This window comes from Nelumbo lutea, chromosome 5 (assembly GCF_056320005.1).
Source record: "Nelumbo lutea isolate HS-2025 chromosome 5, American lotus-T2T, whole genome shotgun sequence".
In the NCBI taxonomy this organism is placed as follows: domain Eukaryota; kingdom Viridiplantae; phylum Streptophyta; class Magnoliopsida; order Proteales; family Nelumbonaceae; genus Nelumbo; species Nelumbo lutea.
Window position 1 is genome coordinate 47478981 of NC_142688.1, and position 22247 is coordinate 47501227.

Here is a 22247-nt window from a genome sequence, read left to right on the forward strand (position 1 = left end):
TTTCATACATTGTCCGGTTATACATAGAATTTGGTCTCATCTCACTTCTTTAAAGTCTTGAAAATGTGCTGGACAGCCCCTAAATCTGTCAAAGCATTCTTGGAAGCTTGGTGTGTGAATAAACAAGAAAGGAAGAATTGCTTGGATAGCCATTCTAACTGCAATCATGTGGTTTTATATGGACAGAGAGAAATAGAAGAATATTTGAAAATGAGAGCTCAGAAGAAGACGCTTTATTACAGAATGTATTAGGCAGGCCACAGGCTAGGTCCTGGACATCTATGGAGGAGTTCAGGCAATCTTCAGTTTATCTGTTTTTTCACCCAAACAGAGTTGGTTTCATGGTAACTGAGGACCATTCCGATGTTGTACCATTTGATTTGTATTCTTTTTTTTTTCTTTTTTTCTTTGAGGGGCTACACAACAGGGGGTAGCCCATTCCCCATCCCCTAAAACCCCCTCATCCCTGGTGGCAACAGGATTTGATCCAAGGTCTCTGCTACAACAAAGCCAAGATCCTACCCGGGCCACCAACCAGTTGATATTTGATTTGTATTCAAATGTTACTGGAAAGAGTATACAATGATTCACTGTTTATCATGCATTGTACTTAGCTTCCACTAATAAACATTACTTTACCTTATTCAAAAATTAAATATGTTTTTAATTCCCAATTTTTTGGTCATGTATTTTTCAAAAATAAAATTTTTTTGTCTTATATGTTTTTCTCAAATTATTTGTACATTTTTCCATATATTTGAAAAAACACAATTTGGGACATTTACTTAAAAAAAGTCAACACGTGTATAATATTTTATATGAACTTGCATACTATGTGCACATGGGCATGGTGTTGGGTTTGGGCTCTTGTATGGGTCTGTATATGGGCCTGACTTTGGGTATGATCTTGGGCTTGAGCTTGACAATTGAATGGTTTAGAGGCCCAAACAAAAACCTGATTAGTGGATCGTTTAAGGACTGGTTTATGAATATAAACCCAACTTTATTAGGAGTTAAGGTATTGGTATGCCCCTGCATCAATATGGAAGATAACAAAAAGTAATCAGCATACTTATCAAGCAATCTTTCCACAATGTCCTCCTGTTGGGTCATCCTCTGCTTCATTTGACTACACAGCCTTAGACCTAAGGCCAGCAGATTCATCTAATAATTTAGCTAAAACAGAATCAGATAGCCAAAGTTATATACTTGACCAGTAGTTTTTGGAAAAAAAAAAAAGGACAAACGTCAACATAAAATACGGCATCTTACCAGGAAGAATATGAACAAAGCACAATTCTCTGAAACATCAATGAGTGGTCCAGACCCTAGGGCATATGAAAGGGAGTCATTAAGCTCTCCAAGGTAGTAGAAAATCTACTTTAAACAGAAGTTGATGTAAAGAAAAGATGAATGGCAATTAAAAATATTTAGGTAGTTTTACATAGCAATGGTTGAAAGTGATAACAAAATATAAACTTCCCATTCCCTCTTTCTTTTGATTTGTACCATTCTAAAGCACTGTCCCAACACCAGTGATGTTACGGAACTGATATTTTGTCAAGACAAGTCAATCACAGACTATTGCTCGTTGGTATTACTGATTAGTTAAAACTTGTATGATGTAAATACTAAAACATTACTTTCCCTACTTTTTCCTTCAAACCAAACACAACCTTAACAAAATGTCTTGGATCACAAGAGTTACAGACACAAATATCCAGTTCAATATATCCATTTCACAATTAATATATGGTCATCTTAGCAAAGGGTTTAAAATCGTTTGACTTATGAATTCTAAAAAATTACTGTTATACCATTTCCACACTTCAAAAGTGATGTTGCTTATTAGCCTTGTTGAATTTGACTTCCTCAACCTCTTATCATTTCATTGCTATGCCACCTCATCAGTCAAGTGTACAGGTGTGACAGGTGCCTGGCTACATACACAAAAATGTTAGTTCGTTGTCAGCCCCATGTTAGCAGTTGGGGGAGGACAATAATGGAGGCAGCTAGGTTGGATTGTCTCTTAACTATGCTCTCTTGTTGAGATTCTCAAAATCTACCCCTCAGGTGAAATTCTTGAATTATACCAGTATACAGGTATTACAATATTAGTAAATATCGTAGTAACAGCAGTGGTGCAATCGAGAATGATGGTCAAGAGATGCCTCAAGCTAACCACTTTCAGTACCTTAGATCAAATATACATCATGAGGGAGAAATTAAAGAGAATGTTGCTCATAGAATTAGAGCAAAGTGGTTGATTGGAAAGGTGCCCAAATGTGTTGTGTGATCAGCACATACCAATGAGACTAACAAGAAAAATTCTAGAGAACAGTTGTAAGACCAGCAATTGCTACATGGGATGGAGTTCTGGGAAGTCAAGAAACATATTCAAAAACTGAATGCAACTGAAATGAGGATGTTGGGAAGGATGAGTGACAAGACTAGAAAGGAAAGAATTAGAAATGAGCACATCAAAGAGGATATAGAAGTATGTCCAATTAATGACGAGACGAGGAAGTGTAAAATGAAAGAGTTTGGTCATGTACATTGATGGCCAATGGCCAAACAATTGGGGATTATATTGGTACAACTGTGCAAGTAAAAGGCTCAAAAAGAGCATGGGAAGACAAAAAGAAAACATGGTATGAAGTGGTAAAAAATGATTTAAGAATTTATGATTTGAAAGAGAACATGGATCTTGATAAAGCACAATGGTGGGACAAGATTCTTGTAGCCAGCCCCAAATAGTTGGGGTTAAGGCTGAGTTTAGTTGAGGTTGGTCCTTTTGAGTCATACCTTGCAATAATCGTGTATTTTCTTAACTACTCAGGTTTGTTTTCCAAGTTAAGAGAAGAACCACGAAAGTTAGGAATATAATTTTTGAGAAAAGGGAAATTTCATTACATCAAAGCAAGGTTCAAAATATTGATACACCCCAATATGCTGGAAGGGGTGTATCGATACATTGAACCTTGCACTTTTCTTTTTAGTTCCTTTCTTTCAAATTTCCAAAGGGAACCAATTTTATGTTATTTAATTATTAAAAGAAGATTTTCTTAAAATGCCTTAAAATAGGTGTATCAGTCAGCAAAAGATACCATACAATCCCGATACGGGGCATATTGAACCAAAACTTTGAACTTGGATCAAAGGGGGGGTGTACATGAGATGATGTACAAAAGGGCTTAGCAGCAAAAATAAAAGCCCACTTAATCAAATGATAATTTGTTTGCACTATACAAAAGATCCCCTGCCAGCCCTGATTTAGTTAGAGAATCTGCAATCTGATTTAGATCTCTTACTCTAAACCCGCAATTTATTGTAGCTTTAATATCTGTTATTTCATAAAGAAGGTGAGAAAACCCCCAAGGCTCAGTCCCATAGGTTAATCCAACCAATAACAATCTTGGAGTCACTTTCTATTGCAATGGGATCAACTTGCATAAATTTTTTTGGAAGCCCTTCAGAAGAGATTTTAACACTGCCTAAGGAACATCAGCCATAAAGATAGGGCCACTAAACACCCATTCAAGCTACCATATGGACCTAAAATGCCACCCCCAAAGCCAGCACCATGCAGGTTCTCTCAAGATATACTTAGACTACCATCAATGTGCAGAACAAAGGTGTTGGGGGACCTTGGAGAAAGAGGCAGGCTGGTCTGAAGAGCAGAAGGGAAGGATTGCAAAGTCTCCAAGAGATTCCCATCTGGGCCAGCAAAACCAAGGTTCAAAATTCTGATATGATGCGCCCCGTATCAGGCATATTGTATCGTATCTTTTGCTGACTGATACGCCTATTTTAAGGAATTTTAAGAAAAAATTTTTTAATAACTAAATAACATAAAAAATCGCCCCTTTGAAATTTTGAAAAAAAAAAACTAAATAAATAATATGTGCAAGGTTCAAAATATCGATACACCCCATCCAGCATATCAGGGTATCGAAATTTTGAACCTTGAGCAGAACTGAAGCCACTGAAGAACTTATGAGTCAGCATCCAGGAACTGATCAAGATCAGAGCACATCTTCTCAGGTTTTCTATGGAGGTGTATTAATTCTCAAATATTCTTATGTTCCATTCTTCCCAAATGCACCACATGACCACATGAATTACTGCCTTCAAGTAGAGTAGAGGCTGCCTCTTTTACCAAGCTTGCTGCTTTTGCATTGGTAAATAAAACCACAAACAAAACTTGGAGGAGCCCAGTGAAAGCTTCCATCAGATCCTTAAAATGTTGTCATGAGGGGAAATCATAGATGCCCCTTTCTTTTCCTCTGAATATGGTCTTATGTGTTTATCTTGCCACAAGCTGCTTTCCATATGAAGGCAATTCTCAGAGGGACCAAAGAGAGCCAGATCTTTCGGTTCAGAAAAAGAGTAGGAAGCAGAGCCAGCAATCAGCCCTTGGAAGTAGGATTTGGTCGTAAAAATTTCATTAGAGGTGAGGGACCAAATTATCTTATCAGGATGGGAAGGTGAGAGATAGACATTAGAGACTAGGGAAGTTAGGAAGAAATTTTCCAATTCAGTTTCTATAAGAGCCCTATGGAAATTTAAGTTATAGTCTAGACCATGTCTATCTCTAATGAGGGTTGAGAAGACCAAGGCCTATTTATCTAGGACGAGGAAAAGGTTAGCGTAAGACACACTGAAAGGTTGATTCCCCGACCACCAATGAGTCCAGAATTTGATTAGATTGCCATCTCCTGGACTGAATCTAAGGAAGGAGGAGAAAAGTGACTACGTAAAGGCTATATCTTTCCAAGGATTGGCTGAAGAGAACCTATTGAGATGTTGGGTGTTGCTCCCACCCAATCTGTTATTCCCATAATTACTGCAAATCACAGAAACCCAAACCTCAAAGAGAATTTTGGTTGTTCTTGAATTGCCAATAGCAACTTACCAAGGACAGCAGTAATACTTCTCAGAACTATGACCCAACCCCAGTCCTCCCTAATTCTTGGTCCTACAAACCACCTTCTAATTAACCAAATGTACCTCTTCTCTCCTCCTCCTGAAAGAACTCACCTAGTGGGATGAAAGAAGTGGTTTATTCTATATTTTGTAGCAGTACTTTAAATGATATTTATAATGTATACAGGCAGTTGTTACAAGATCGGTTATACGAGGATGAGTATACAATTCAAAGATGGAAGTTAATGCTGAGGTGGACTCTCTTTGGTGAGACGAATTCATTGACATTAACTGGTGCTTGAACATCTCTAACACCCCCCTTCAAGGTGAAGGTGGGGTAGCCAACATTTGGCTTGCCACAAAGCCAAGCAAAATAGGGAACACCAAGAAGCTTTGTAAAAATGTTAGTGACTTGGTCCTTGGTGTATACGAATTTGATGACAAGAAGCTTTTGTTGGACATGCTCTCTAACAAAATGCACATCGACCTCAGTGTTTGTTACGTGCACGAAAAACCAGATTAGACCTAAGGTAGGTGGCTCCTATGTTGTCATACCATAATACTGGAGCAGACGAATGGGGATGTGCAACTCTTGAAACAGACGAAGCCAAAAGAGTTCAGCAGCGACACAAGCAATACTCTTGTATTTTGCTTCTGTGCTTGAATGTGAGATAGTAACCTGTTTACGACTAGACCATGAGATGAGATTGGAACCCATATAGATACAAAACCAGCCATGAGATTTGTGGTCATCAGGGCAACTTGCCCAGTCTGCATTTGTGAAGGCACTCAAAGAAAATGAGCGAGTGTGATTAATAGTTAATCCAAAATCAATGGCATGTTTGAGGTATCGTAAAATCCTTTTCACATAACTCCAATAGTGGTGGTCGGAGAATGCATATATTGATAGACTTTGTTGACAGCATAAGAAAGTTCAAGGCAAGTTAAAAGAACATATTGAAGAGCTCCAACAGTCTTGTGATATTCTCGTGGGTCAAGCAAAGGGTCACTGTCTTAATGGAGTATATACTGGTTTCGCTACATCCAAACGAAGATCAGTTTGTAGATCTGAAACATATTTTCGCTGTGACAAGAATAAACCAGATGGTGTGGGCAAGACTTAAGGCTCAAGAAGTAACTAAATGGTCCAAGATCACGAACAATAAAGGAGACCAGAGAGTGAATGACAGCATCAACAGCAGCTTTGGAAGAGCCTGTAATATTATAATGTCATCAATATAAGTTAACACATAGAGAGAGATGCCTTGTGAGTGCTTGTAAAACAGAGATGAATCTGACTAAGAGTTGGAAAGATCATATGAGAGAAAAACAGATGATAATTTGTGAAACAAAGCCAGAGGGGCTTGCTTAATCCTGTACAAGGATTTCCATAGGAGACATACTGCAATATGGGTTTTGAGAGTGAACAAAGCCAAGGGGTTGACTTATATAAACGGTTTCTTGCAAGTCACCATGCAAGAAGGTGTTTTGAATGTCAACCTGTCGAAGAGACCAGCCAGATGAGATTGCCAAGGAAAGAATAACACAGATGGTTGTGGGTTTAATAACAGGACTAAAGGTGTCCTAGTAATCAATCCCTTCATGCTGGTTATAGCTCTTTGCAACCAAACGGGCTTTATACTGATCAATGGATCATCTGCCTTTCTTTTGATTTGGAAGACCCATTGCAACCAATGGGTTTGTCATTAGGTCGAGCGAGGTCCAAAACCCAAGTACCATTCTTGACTAAAGCATTGAATTTTGATGCCATAGCTTCCCACCAAAGTGGATCCTTATTGCCTTGACAAAATAGCTAGGTTGTGGACCTTGTTGAAGAGGATATTTGATACTAGCATAGGTATTGGGATTGAAAATGCTGCTTTTGGACCTAGTAGTCATCGAGCGAGTATTTAAAGAGGCTGATGGCCCAATAGGTGAGACAGGTAATGGTCCAATTGAAGGAGCAGCATTGATGGTGGACATGAGTTGATTTGACAGTTCTGAAATGGGCTGGGTTGAGGGCTGAAAAACAACTGACTGTGAGTGGGTACAAATAGGGCTGTTAGAAGTGACAGAAGCTGGTGAGTCCAATTGATAGGATCCTGGACCAGCACAATAGTATGCAGACAACAACCAAAGCCCAGGCCCCTGATATGATCCAGAAATTTGACACACAATTCACAGACTTACAGCAGCGTTCACACACTCGAACATCAACAAAAGAAACTAGTATTCATTCAGCAGAAAACATTAACAGTTGGTCGGTTCTTCGAGAGACCGCCGGCTCTCCCAAACACTCACAATATTCTTTACTCAAAGAAAACATACCACCCCCATCCCCCAAAGCCCCTTCTTATACTCTACTGATAGCATAACTGACTCCCTCTATAAATGCCCAGCTGGCCCAGTTATAAATGCCCAAAAACTCTTCTTATTCATAACTGACATAGCTATAAATGCCCCAAGATTCTCCTTATTCCCTCAAGCTATAATTGCCCTCATGTGATTAATTGTTCAATTATTTCCCCCCCTTAGCTGATTGTTGACCTTTCCTCTTCCTGGCATTAATTGGGGCCTATCATTACCCGCCGCCCAAAGTCTAACCTTGTCCTCAAGGTTAAAATGAGGAAAGTGGTCTCGAAGTAAGTCAAAAGGCTCCCAAGAATCTTCAAAATCAGGCAGGCCCAGCCAATGAATTAGAACTCCCAAACCAGTAGCTCCAGGCATAGTGGATGGGCGGACACCACGTACCGATATGTCCCTGCACAGGCCAAGCAGCAGCATCGCCCAATGCACAGATGGTGTGTCTGCTTTGTCACCTCTTGAAGCATGTCTATTTCCTCCAGTTTCGCGTTTCCAACCTTCAGCCCTCTCCATGATCCTCCACAGCCATCCTGTCCCCTCCCTACATGGTGTGTACTGCCCCCAGCTTTCAGGCTTGTAGCAGTAAGAGAGCCTAGCAATCACATCCACAATATCAGCTGACTCGTCCATCATAATTACAGCAGCTGTCCCTAAACCCGTTTGGACAGTCTGGAGTGCATCAAAATCCATCAACACATCATCATATATGTGCTTTGGAATCAGTGGAACAGAAGAACCCCCTGGTATCACTGCAAGCAAATTATCCCATCCACCTCTAACTCCTCCACAGTGCCTCTCTATCAGCTCCTTCAATGGAATACTCATCTCCTCTTCATTTGTACAAGACTTATTCACGTGGCCTGAGACACAGAATAGTTTTGTCCCAGAATTGTTCTTCCTGCCAAAACTAGCAAACCATTCAGGACCACACCTTAACATGGTGGGGGAAACAGCCACAGTTTCAACATTTGTAACAGTTGTTGGACATCCATATAGTCCTGCCTTAGCTGGAAAAGGAGGATTCAACCTTGGTTTTCCTTGTTTTCCTTCAAGGCTTTCCAACAATGCCGTCTCTTCTCCACAAATGTAAGCATCAGCCCCATAGTTGATATGAACATCAAAATCATATCCAGCTGGAAAACCCCTGTTATGTCCCTCATGTTGTAAGTTACGTATCATAGCATGCAAAGATACCTGAGAAGAACAAAGAGAAGGATCGCCCTGTAATTTCACCTGGACACCTCCCAAATTGAGCTTCATAGACATGTTGCCCCAATTCATCACTGAGTCCCCGAGGGATGCTAACCAAGGAAAACCAAGAATGACATCCGTAGAGCCCAACTTTAAAGGAAAGAAATCAGCAATGACATCCAATTCGGGTAAGTTGAGGCAAACCTGACGGCAGACTCCGGAAGTTCTCACCTCCTCACCATTTTCCATCTGAACCCCAAATTCGTGTGTAGGGGTGCGGGGTAATTTCAATTCTTCCACTAAAGTTTTGGAGATAAAGTTGTGGGATGCACTTGAGTCTACCAATATGGCCACCTCACGTGACAAAATGCGTCCACGTACCTTAAGGGAATTTGCCGCACACAACCCGACAAGAGACGAAACACAAAGCGCGGCTGATTCTGGAGCCGGAGCAATTTCAGTGTCCCCGGAAGTGCAGTCCAAATTAGACGCATCAGATTTCCTCCACATCATCTTGAACCCATAAAACCTGAAGTGATTTCTGAGCACAACGGTGTCCCGGGCTGTATTTCTTGTCACAACGGAAGCATAGACCTTTCGCACGTTTCTGCTACATCTCTTTATCGGTCATCTTTTTGAAACCAGGAGGTGGGGCCTTAATAATAGGGGCTGATGAAGAAGAAGGGATTGCGGCACGTGCAGATCGGGTGACAGCAGGAGTAGTCACTTGCGAAACCCGTGAGTTAAAGTGGGTTCCAGAGAGGGACATTATGGGCCCACGAGGAAATGAACCTGATTGATAAGCCCATAAGGCCTGATTCTTCTCCTCAATTTTCTGGGTTGCAACCATTTTTCTAATCAGCCCAACAGGTTCCATCTGTCGGAGTTCGGCCTGGATATCTGGGTGCAACCCATTAACAGAGGCTGCTTCAAGGACTGATTCTGGCAGGTCACGTAAGGGTGCGGAGAGCACCTCGAATTGGCGACGATATTCCTTAACAGTAGAAGACTGATGTAACGAGAAGAGCTGCTCCTGTAAATTACCTTCCTGGGTCAATCGAAAACGTTCAAGGAGGAGTTCCTTGAATTCTGCCCAACTCCGAAAAGGTCGCCGACCATCCTCCCAATAATACCACGCCAAAGCATCACCCTCTAAACAGACCACGGCCGCCCGCTGTCGTTCCGCCGGAAGCAAGCCATTAATCTCAAAATAGCGCTCTGCACGAAAAAGCCAGTCGTCTAGATTTTCCCCATCAAAAATAGGCAACTCCAACTTCCGAAGAAGTGGATCAGAAGTATGTTCCGGCACTGACATTGAAGAAGATGTCAGGAAAGCTGCACTCTTCCCTTTGTCAGCCACACGACTTGATGCGGCTACAGGAGGAGCAATGTTAGATGTAGACAAAGGAGCTGAAAAGGTCTGTTGCTGAAGCAACAGATCAAAACGTCTTACCAGGTCTTGAACGCCTCCTTCCAGGGATGAGATCTTCGAAAGTCCTGCTGCTATCTTTTCTGGATCGAGTCGTTGAATCTCATCACGTAAGCCATCCACTTCAGAATGCAGAGAAGTCAAGCGTTCTTCGAAACCCTCCACCTACGATGCCACTTCCTTAGCTGTCACCATGGCCAAGGAAAGACACGCTCTGATACCACTAATATGACCCAGAAATTTGACACGCAATTCACAGACATACAGCAGCGTTCACACACTCGAACATCAACAAAAGAAACTAGTATTCATTCAGCAGAAAACATTAACAGTTGGTCGGTTCTTCGAGAGACCGCCGGCTCTCCCAAATACACACAATATTCTTTACTCAAAGAAAACATACCACCCCCATCCCCCAAAGTCCCTTCTTATACTCTACTGATAGCATAACTGACTCCCTCTATAAATGCCCAGCTGGCCTAGTTATTAATGCCCAAAAACTCTTCTTATTCATAACTGATATAGCTATAAATGCCCCAAGACTCTCCTTATTCCCTCCAGCTATAGTTGCCCTCATGTGATTAATTGTTCAATTATCCCCCCTCCCCCCTAGCTGATTGTTGACCTTTCCTCTTCCTGGCATTAGTTGGGGCCTATCAGCCCCACAACCTCAAAATCTGATCACCGACGGCAGCAGCTCAGGAAGAGTATCCCATGTAGTTCAGCCCATCAAGTTCGTCTACACCAAGAGGTCACATCAGCATAACAAACTCAACAATCCCATGTGCATGGAGGGAGCTTGACATTAACCTGTTTTGATTCAATATAAATAGCATGAGAAACCCTACGAGTGCATGAAAAATATCTGAATCACTTTTTCTTCTTCAACCTCTCTTCTTCTTCTTCTCTCTACTATTCCATTTCAGGAGGAAGAGCTCCCTTGAAGAAGCTCACTAGAAGTGTTCTTATCAATTGGTATCAGAGCCAACAATCCAGGATGCCTAGCACCCAAGCTAGCTCATTGGAAGAAAGGATGGATAGTGTTGAGAATGTGTATTTGGCTTTAGGGGTATTGTTGTCTTTTCTTATTATTTGTATTTTGGGCACCCTTATAGGGACATGACTATAATTTCAGATTTAACATATAATGGAATATTCTGGGTGTGAATAGCAACACCCCACTCTCTCCCGTAACTCCTCCTTCTTACACTCAACAACTTGGTATCAGAGCAGGAAGAAGTCTTTCCTCTGCCAACTCCCAAACTCACCAAGACCTGCTGATGTCAGACCTCCGCTGGATGACTTCAGTTGTCCGTACAGAAATAGGCGGCAACCCTCGAATCTGATATACTCTGGTTCGCCCTGGTTCTAGGGTTATTGTGGTATGGCTCTTATCTTCATTTGATGTGTCTATGATTTTTCCTGGATTTTACAATCAAAAATTACAGAAAAATACCGGTTTGATGTTGGATTTTTTTCTTCCTTGTCTGAGTTCAATGCATGCTTGAAACTTGTTGGCTTTGGTTTATTTGGCATCACTAAAGGTATGGGAAGTGGTTCCACATCCTTATAACCTCTAATCTTTCTACGAAAGGTCTTTTTTCCTTCCTATATTGCCGTCAGTTCAGTTTTGGGCCTCCCATTGAATTCCAGGCGAGTGTTTCCCATCTTTTTGTGGGTCTTTTGTGTGTTGGTTGGTGGTTGTAGTGCTGAAGAACTGTTAAAAGGCCTACCCAACTCAAATGGATGTGCCTAAGGAGTTACAAACTGCTTCCTGAGTGCTGCCGGATAATGTCGATGTCTCCAATGGTATTATAACCACTGTAAAACTTGATGGAACCAACTTCCTAGAGTGGTCTCAATCAGCCAAGCTTACTATTATAGGTAGGGGTAAGCTGGGATTTATTACTGGTACAGAGGAGAAGCCAAAAGCTAATGACCCCAAACTTGCTAGATCGAAACAGGATAATTCCTTGGTTATGTCATGGCTGGTGTGTTCAATGCAGCCACATATTGCCCTCGATTATATGTTCCTCTCCACTGCCAAGGATATTTGGGATTGTGTTACAGCCACATACTCTCGAGCAAAAAATACAGCCCAAGTCTATCAACTCCAAAGAGAAGCTTGTAATATACATCAGGGGGAGAGGACTATAGCCATGTACTTCTCTTCTTTGCAGTCTCTATGGGAAGAAATGGATCATTTGGAGAACTTGGAAAGGAAGAACCCTGAGGACGGTGAACAGTATTGGAAGTATATTGAGAAGAACCAAGCGTTTGACTTCTTGGCTGGATTGAATGGTGAGTACGATTTTACTCGACAACACACTTTGAGTGCAGATATTGTTTCCCTTGCTACTGCATACTCCTTAGTGCAGGGAGAGGAAAGTAGAAGGGTTGCTATGATGCAGACCTCAGTGATGGATCATTCTGTCTACATGTCTTCAAGGTCCAAGTCGAGTACAAACAAACAGGGTACTAATGAAAAGCATGATGATGTGGTATGTGATTACTGCAAGAGGCCGAGACATACAAAGGATAGGTGTTGGAAATTGAATCCACATTTGAAGCCTGACAAGTTTAAAACCGCAAAGAAGGGTAATGCTCATCTTTCTACTATTGGAGCTGATTGCCCTCCTAATGTACAAGCTCCCATACACGATTCCTCTGGTGTGATGGAGAAGCTCAAGATTCTATTGACTCAGCTTGAGAAGAATAGGCTCTCTACCTCTACTAGTATTAGTAATCCTTCTAGTACTTTCACAAAAATAGGCGGTGCACTTACTTGTCAATCTTCTCCTACTAGCTCCTGGATTGTGGACTCTAGAGCTATGAGCTAGTGCACATATGATTGGTATGTCTTCCCACTTCACCTCTTATAAGTTGGCTCCAAGGGAAGGGAAAATCACTGTAGCTAATGGATCTCAGACCCCTATCTCTAGTCTAGGGGAGGTTAAGCTTACTCGTGATCTTTCCCTGAGCTCTGTCCTTCATGTCCCCCACTTGTACAAGAATCTTTAATCTGTTACCAAATCTCATAACTGTTCAATGACCTTTTTCCCTTCTCATTGTGTTTTTCAGAACCTGAGAACGGGGAGGACGATTGGAGCTGGACATGAAGCTGATGGAGTTTACCTTTTTTATCAAACCTCTGAGCAAGGATTATTGTGCCAAACTGAGTCATATCATGATGAAAATTTGAGTTTTTTGAAGTTGGGGAATTGTTGCCTAGGTCATGTGTCTTTTAAGTCCATTAAATTTTCGTTTCCAAACTTATGTCAGTCTAAGTCTAGTTTGGGTATGCAATGTGAAGTTTGTCATCTCTCAAAACAATGTAGAACTATATATCCTGCAAGTAATAGGAGTGATGTTGCTTTCAACTTGATACACTGATGTTTGGGGCCCATACTCTATTCCATGTATGGGCGGCTATAATTATTTTATATTGTTCATTGATGACTACTCTAGATATACTTGGCTTTACCTAATGAAAAGTAGAGATGAGGTCCTTTCCATTGTTCAAAACTTCTTCAAGATTGTGGAAACACAATTTGAAAGGCACATCAAGATAATACGGTTTGACAATGCTAAGGAGTATTTTAAAAAGCATCTACAATTATTCCTTGAAGGAAAGGGAGCAATTCATCAAAGTTCATGTTCTCATATTCCGCAACAGAATGGTGTAGCAGAGGAAAAAAACAGACATGTTGTTGAGGTGACAAGAGGCCTTCTCTTCCAAATGAATGTACCAACTCGATTCTGGGGAGATGCAATTGAAGCAGCAATGTATCTCATTAATAGACTTCCTTCACGATCCATTTCTCTTCAATCACCTCATCAACTTTTGTTTCCTAAGGATCTTATTTTCATTTTGCCTCTCAGAGTCTTTGGTTGTAGTTGCTTTGTTCATGACATGAGTCCTTCTCGCCTGAAACTTGACCCTAAATCTATCAAATGCATATTTTTTGGCTACTCTCTAGTCCAAAAGGGGTACAAGTGCTTTGATCCCCATACTGACCGAAGGTACGTATCTAAGGATGTTACATTCCTTGAGTCTACTCCATATTTTCAGTTCACGTGTCCTTCTCTTCAAGAGGAAAGTGTTTTTGAAGATCGGACTCCTTTTTGTTTTCCTGTTCTTACCTCTATGGACATTCCTAGTTCGTCTTCCCCTTGTAGTAACAGTTTTCCTACTCCTCCTCCTGTTCCTCTCTAGCAATCCTGACAACAGTGGTTTATAAGGCGTAGAAGGAAGGATACTCCTGAGACTGAATGTCCACAACAATTGAATCACCCGATTCCAGGTAACTCTGAAGGCAACCCTGAGCTTCCTTCTCCTATTGTTATTGAGCCTGATGTCTCACAATCTGACCTTGACCTTCCCATTGCAGTTAGAAAAGGAAAAAGGAAATGCACTACCTACCCCATCACAAACTATGTTTCTTATGATGCTCTTTCACCCTCCTATCATGCCTATGTTACTATTATCTCATCAGTTTCTATTCCTCGTAATGTTTCAGGTGCAGTTTAGTCACCTCAGTGGAAGGATGCTATGAACCAAGAGATAGAGGCTCTCTTAAAAAACTACACCTGTGAGCTCGTTCCTCTTCCTGAAGGCAAAGTCCCAATGGGCTACAAGTGGGTGTATACCATTAAACATCAGGCTAATGGATCAATTGAAAGATACAAAGCTAGGTTGGTGGCAAAAGGATACACCCAAACATATGGGATTGATTATCAAGAGACCTTTTTCTCCTGTAGCCAAAATGAACTATATCCGAGTTATTATGTCTCTTGCTGCTCATTATTCATGGCCTCTATATCAGATGGATGTGAAGAATGCCTTCCTAAATGGAGATCTTCAGGATGAGGTATACATGGATTTACCACTAGGGGTAATCTTATCCAATAGTGAGGAGAATGTTTGTCATTTAAGAAAATCTCTTTATGGGCTTAAACAATCCCCTAGAGCTTGGTTTGATAGATTCAGGAAGGCTATTCCAAAGCAGACCATACTTTGGTTATACAAAGGGTTAGTGGCCTATTCACCTTGTTGATAGTGTATGTGGATGATATTGTTGTCACTGGAGATGATCACTCTGGGACAAACCAATTAAAGTCATTCCTTGCTTCTGAATTTGAAATCAAAGATCTTGGGAATCTCAGGTACCTTCTTCGAATCGAAGTGGCAAGGTCAAAGGGAGGGATATTCATTTCACAGAGGAAGTATGTCCTGGATCTCCTTCATGAGGTTGGGAAACTGGGGTGTAAGCCAATTGAAACTCCTATTAACTCCAATCATAAACTGAGTGCTAATGATGGAGATATTCTTCCAGACAAGGGTGTCTACCAGAGGCTTGTTGGTCGGCTTCTTTACTTGTGCCTAACTCGACCTTATATCCTATGTTGTTAGCATGGTGAGTCGGTATATGCACAGTCCTAGAACTTCACATATGCAGGTTGTCAACAGGATTCTTGCCTACCTAAAGGGGTGTCTAGGTAAAGGAATGTTATACTCTAACCAGGGACATCTCAAGGTTGAAGCTTATACTAATGTTGATTAGGTAGGTTCTATGGATGATAGAAGATCCACCTCCGGTTACTACACCTTGTTAGGAGGTAATGTTGTGTCTTGGAAAAGCAAAAAACAATCTATTGTTGCCCGATCTAGTTCTGAAACTGAATGTAGAGCTATGGCTCATGGTGTATTGGAGTTGCTATGGTAGAAGTCTTTGTTATCAAAAATTGGGATCCAAGTTGAAACCCCAATGGTGCTACACTGTGATAATCAAACTGCAATAAACATTGCTCATAACCCTATTCAACATGACCACACAAAGCATATTGAAGTTAACAAACACTTCATTAGAGAAAAGATAGCTAATGGAGAGATATGTGTGCCTTTTGTTAGGTCAAAGAACCAACTTGTTGATTACCTCACTAGGGGTCTCAACAAGCCAAAACTTGATAGAAACTTGAGCAAGCTGGGCATGATAGATATCTATGCTCAGCTTGAGGGGGAGTGTTAAGAATGTGTATTTGGCTTTAGGGGTATTGTTGTCTTTTCTTATTATTTGTATTTTGGGTGCCCTTATAGGGACATGACTGTAATTTCATATAAAACATATAATGGAATATCCTGGGTGTGAACAGTAACACCCCGTTCTTCTTTCTTCCTTCCCTCTTCCTACACTCAACAACTTATAGGATGGAAGGACAGTTCCACAAGATGGACGGTGGTTTGAAGGAAATGAGTGAGACTCTCTCTGTTTTCATCTCATAGTTTGAGAAAGGATCAGCACGATCAATGAAGGATGATGAGCAAGAAGGTTCCAGCAGCAACAGCCAACGAATAGTCGGAGCTCCTCAAGTCAAGAATGCGAAAGTCAACTTCCCAGCCTTCTCAGGTGAGGACAATCCTATCCCTTGGGTTAATCAATCCGAACAATATTTTGAATACCATGACATCCCTACTTCCCAAAGGCTCCAACTCGCCTCGATTCACTTGGACGGAGAAGCCAACTTCTAGTACAAATGGCATTGGAGGTCTCACCCTCAACTGACTTGGCTCGACTTCACTGAAGCACTCAATGTGCACTTTGAACTCTCTAGATTTGATGATTTTGACGAAGCTCTTGCCAAGCTGCAACAAATGGGCTCTGTAAGAGAGTAGCAAAATCAATTTGAGAAACCGGCTTCTCAAGTTCATAGCTGGCCAGAGAATGCCTTCATGGGAAGCTTTGTCAATGGGCTTAGGGAAGACATCAAACTCGAAGTGAAGGCCATGCAACCTCCAATGGTGATGGCTGCCATGGGATTGGCAAGGCTTTTTGAAGAAAAGCTCAACCGGTCCAAAAAGATGGCTGCCATGGGATTGGCAAGGCTTTATGGAAGGCTTTCTTCCAGGCTCAAGGGGTTCAAATGTTGCACACAACCAGCTATCATCCGCAAACTGATGGACAGTCTGAAGTGGTCAACCTTTGTCTGGAAACCTATTTACGGTGTTTCATAGGTGACAGGCCTAAACAGTGGACTACATGGCTCCCATGGGCTGAATTCTGGTATAACACCTTCCAGGTATCGGTAGGTACTACTCCATTTAAAATCCTTTATGGGTGTGATCCTCCCGTTGTGTTACCCTATGAGAAGGGATCTACTGCTGCAGTTGAAGTAAAAGAACAATTATCCACTAGAGACAAGATGCTCAAGGACCTGACGTTACACCTGCAGGAAGCCCAACAATACATGAAGCTCTCCTATGATCAAAAACACAGAGAATTGGAGTTTCAGGTTGGAGACCTTGTTTATCTTAAGCTTCAGCCATATAGACAAATTTCTACGGCATCTCGACCCTGGCAGAAACTAGCACCACGCTACTTGGGACCATTTAAGGTAGCTGAGAGGGTGGGACAGGTGGCCCATAGGTTGGATCTACCAGCTGGTTCCAAATTGCACCCAGTGTTCCATGTGAGTCTGTTGAAACCATGCCTATCCCCTTCAGCCAGAGTTAGCAGCTCTCTACCTCAATTCTCCAACAAAGGGTCTCTCTTGCTGGAACCCCAGTCTGTGCATGACTTCAGATGGGTGAGATCTGGCTCAAAAAAGGTCCAACAGGATCTGGTTAAGTGGAAGAACCTTCCAGTTGAAGATGCAACATGGGAGGACATCTCAAGATTGCAGTTACAATTCCCCGACTTCAACCTTGAGGACAAGGTTGATTCTGAAGCGGGTGGGGTTGATAGGATCCTAGACCAGCCCAGCAGTATGCAAACAACAACCAAAGCCTAGGCCCCACAACCTTAAAATCTGATCACCAAAGGCAGCAGATTAGGAAGAGTATCCCGTGTAGTTCAGCCCACCAAATTCGTCTACACCAAGAGGCCAGATCAGCATAACTAACTTGACAATCCCATGTGCATGGAAGCAGCTTGACAGTAACCTGTTTTGATTCAATATAAATAGCATGAGAAACCCTAAGAGTGCATGAAAAATATCTAAATCACTTTTTCTTCTTCTTCTCTGTACTATTCCATTTCAGGAGGAAGAGCTCCCTTGAAGAAGCTCACTAGAAGTGTTCTTATCACCAGTGGTGTAGTATCCATACAAGTGGGGTCTAAGGATATTGGAATCTGTGTGTCAACAGAAGACTGAGCAGGTAGGCCAACAACAAGAGGCAGCCCAAGAACATGTGAAGGTTGAGTACATGCCAGAGTCAGTGGTGCTGATTGCTGAAATGGGAAGGCACCTTCATTGAATATCGCATCCTGTGAATAGTAGATACGACCAGAGGGCAAGTGCAAACATTTGTACCCTTTATAGGATTCCAAGTACCCGAGGAACACACAGCTTTGAGAACACAACTATAATTTATGATGAGTGTAGCGTTGGAGATGAGGGAAGCACTGGCATCTGAATACTTTCTTTTGAAGGCCTAGTAGGATGTCATGTCTAATTCTATATTTAAATCTTGAGAAAATTAACTTGTAGAAACTTCTTAAATCATCAATCAAGGTAGCATTTAGTTATCAAGGAAACATTGAAGCAATTAATGGAGAAATTGTCTACTGGCTGATTTTAAATTTTGCCAGCATTCAAGATCTTCAAAGTTAAAGTAAGGGACCAAACCATAATATATCAATTAGACAGATTGTACACATGGAAAGATATATGATTTTCTAAGGTAGTAAAAGGATAAAACAGTTGAGTGTAAAATGCAACATTACATGTTATACAAAATATTTAAGAAAATACTGTCAACTATATACATACAAAAAAATCTATAAACCTACTGTTTTCTAAAATATGATAATAATAAGACAATAAAATATCCACCACGACATGATAAAGCATAGACAGAATCTTTCTTATCAATTTTATTGCACAAACAATAAGATGAAATAATGTTGCAAGAAGCTAGATATTTCGCACATGGAAACCAAATTTAATTTTCATTAAGAAAGGGTATCTAAAAGTATCTCGCTATTGAGATCAACTCCTACAGCATGACCTTCCATAAAGGAGAGCCTATAACCTGCCAGGAACAAGCAAAATGGTACAGCTTCTGTGCTACTTCTTCAGTACCCTCCTTGCTGAGTTAAGAAATAATAACAGATTCAGAATCTTGTAGTCTCTCATGCAATAGAAGTATCTTCTTCCATCTGACCAGCTAATTGTTCCAAAATTGAGTATATTTCATCTTTCAAGGGGTGTGATCGATCTGATACACTGAATGTGTGCATCCTATTCTCAATTTCTATCCAACTGATAGCTCGTTCTTTTCTCACCTGTCTCTCATTCATGAGGTGTCTCACCTTCTCTACTGACTCCCACCTCCCAAGTGCAGCATATATGTTTGAAAGCAACACATATCCTGCAGATGATTGAGGCTCCAACTCTATAAGTTTCTCTGCTGCTTGCCTTCCCAAATCTATATTTCCATGAATCCTACAAACACCAAGTAGTGCATTCCAAACCCTGCCATCAGGTTTGCAAGGCATGTTCTTGAACAGATCCAACACCTCATCAAAACGTCCAGCACGGCCCAAAAGATCAATCAAGCATGCATAGTGCTCTTGGTTTGGAACAATACCACCATTGTGGGTCATGCAGTTAAAATAGCTAATTCCTTCTTGCACGAGACCTGAATGACTACATGCATTGAGAATGACAACCAAGGTGATCTCATCTGGATTTGTCCCTGCTTGCACCATGTTGTGCAACACTTGTATAGCCTCTTCTCCACAGCCATGCTGTGCCAAGGCCGAGATCATCGTGTTCCATAGCACAGTGTCTTGCTTATTACCCATGAGATCAAAAACCCGTAAACTAAGCTCCAAACTTCCACATTTTGAATACATATCAATGAGTGAACTGACAACTATCGTATTAGGCCTGAAACCAGTCCTTACCATAAAGGCATGGATTTGTTTCCCATGCCTGAGCGAAGCAATACTTGCGCAAGCACAAAGACAACTACTGAAAGTGAACTGATCCGGTCTAATGCACATAGTCATCATTTTCCTGAAGAGCTCAAGTGCCACATGGCCCATACCACTCCGAGCATAGCCAGAAATCAAAGCTGTCCATGACACAGGATTTTTCTCTGGCATCTCATCAAACAATTTTGTAGCTGATTCAAGATCCCCCAATTTGGCATACCCTGAAACCAATGTTGTCCAAGCAAGCACATCCCTTGTAGGCATGTCATTGAATAATTTTCTAGCATCACCAATCACCCCACATCTGGCATAAGCATCAACAATACAGCTCGAGAGAACCACATTCGAAAGTAATCCAACAACTAAAACCTGGCCGTGTACCTGCCTAGTAAGAGACAAATTCTCCAACTTCACACATGCAGTCAAAACACCAGCTAAGCTGAAGTGGTTGAACCCATGTGAAGAACAACGTAACTGAGCATAAAACCTCAAAGCTTCACCGCAAAATCCATGTTGAGCCAATGAAATTATCATGGTGTTCCAAGACACAACATCCCTTTCAGGCATTCTGTCAAATAATCTCCTTGCTGGCTTGAGCATTCCGAGCTTCGCATAGCCGGCGAGCATATTGTTCCAAGAGTACAAATTTCTTACCCGCATTTTGTCGAAAACCCGGCGGGCTTCGAGGTCGTTGCCGCATTTAAAGTACATATTAATTAAATGATTCGACAAGAACGTTTTCGGGTTCTTGAGGCCGGTCAACTTTAAATGGAGGTGAATCCATTTTCCTTCTCTGAGAGATCTAGAGTTCGCACACTGTTGGAGGAGAAAGGCAATCGTCCTATGGTCTAAGCGGAGGCCAAGGCGGGATAGGAGCTCTAAGGACCCGACTGCTTCTTTGAGCTTCCCTTGCGAGCAGAGATCGATGAGGCGTTGGACGACACAGGGACGGTTGGATTTCTTCTTTCGGGTCCGACTGATTGAGAGAACGCGATTTGGGGAGGGGAGAGAGGGCATTGCAGAAGAAGATCATGTGAGGTGTCATCATCTATGAATCCGGTTCAAAGTTGCCAAGTTTTGGACGCTCCACCCCGGGCACCACCGCCGGCCGGCTGTGACGGAACGCGAAGTTGACCCACCATTCGTCGAGTGGACCTGATTGACAGTGTCTGATCTGCTTATAGCCATCGACATAGTCCACGTGCAATTGGTAGGCCCCACTTCACTTTGGGAAGGGTTTTGATAAGGCTGTTCATAGGTTGGGTTGGGTGAGTTTATTGAGGTTTTTCCAAACCTAGTCAGGTTACCGATTTGAGATGAAAATCAAAACCGACCTAATCGGTTTGAGTCAGATTGGATCGATTTTGACTCTAAGTTCATGCATGCCCCAATGGCCACTTAATTTTCTGAAAATATATTTAAAACTAAAATATGCATTTTAGAAATATATATATATATAAACAAAAATATACATACAAATATATTGAATATATATTTTCTGGAAATATATATCTAACATATTTCATAATATATATTTTTTAGATATAGATATTGGAATATATGTTTTTAGATATTTCAATTTTTAGTTAAATAGGAACTAAATCGATTCGATTCGGGTCAGTTTCGGTTTTAAAACAAAAAAATCAAAACCGACTCAAACCATTGGTTTATGAATTTATACAACTCAAAACCAATCGGTACTAATGAAAATCCGACTGACTCGGGTTGAATCGGTTCAGATTGGTCGGTTTGATCAGGTTGGGCCTTCTTATGAACAGCCGTGTGAGACCCGAGTGTGTATACCGACGGAAACCCTATTTTACATCTTTCTAATATGACCCGTTCCAAATCCCGTTTTATAGGTTTTAGGTCTACAACAGTACAAAGTACAAATTACAAAAACTCGGCGTAAACGTAAACGGAAAATCTTCTAGCTGCACATGGGAACATCTCCCATACTTGGTGTCATTATTCATACGGAGATGTTCCCCGTACACAGGTGGGATAGGGCTGTGAGTTCGGTGTAAAGAGCACTCCACAAGAGCAAATCCGGATTCATTTTATATATGAAGAAAATACAGGCAGACAAATAAATTGAAAGATTCTTTTTTTTCATATAAAAAAATCTTCTAAATTACCCTTAACTTTTAGAAAATGGACTTATTCTACCATTAGTCTTTACGGATGTCTTGAAGTATTCTTAAGTTTTTTAATAATTGACAGATAGAAAAGACGATTTACTTTTCATTTTCTTTTAAAATTTTAAAGTGGTAACAATTAAATAAACAACATTTTGTCATATAACTATAAAAAAAAAAAAAAAAAAAACATTAAACCCTTCTTCATTCTTGCCCAATTTATACTCTCCCAGCGTGCTCAACATGTTGGTCACCTATAAA

At 41.1% G+C, this 22247-nt stretch overlaps 1 protein-coding gene across 2 annotated transcripts; it reads right to left on the minus strand.

Annotated features, from left to right (window-relative positions):
* Positions 1 to 1089: 1089 nt before the first annotated feature.
* On the minus strand, positions 1090 to 20999 carry LOC148852199 (pentatricopeptide repeat-containing protein At2g21090-like). 2 transcript variants are annotated; one of them, XM_088944202.1, is made up of 4 exons: positions 18942 to 20983; positions 1818 to 1936; positions 1273 to 1328; positions 1094 to 1176 (listed from the first exon to the last, which is right to left on the minus strand). In XM_088944202.1, exon 1 carries the CDS (start codon positions 20863 to 20865, stop codon positions 19042 to 19044), a length of 1824 nt encoding a protein of 607 aa, XP_088800328.1. In that variant the 5' UTR covers positions 20866 to 20983; the 3' UTR covers positions 1094 to 1176; positions 1273 to 1328; positions 1818 to 1936; positions 18942 to 19041. The 2 variants fall into 2 exon arrangements, with proteins under 2 accessions (XP_088800329.1, XP_088800328.1); XM_088944203.1 differs by lacking the exon at positions 1818 to 1936 and having other exon boundaries at positions 1090 to 1176; positions 18942 to 20999.
* Positions 21000 to 22247: the final 1248 nt, after the last annotated feature.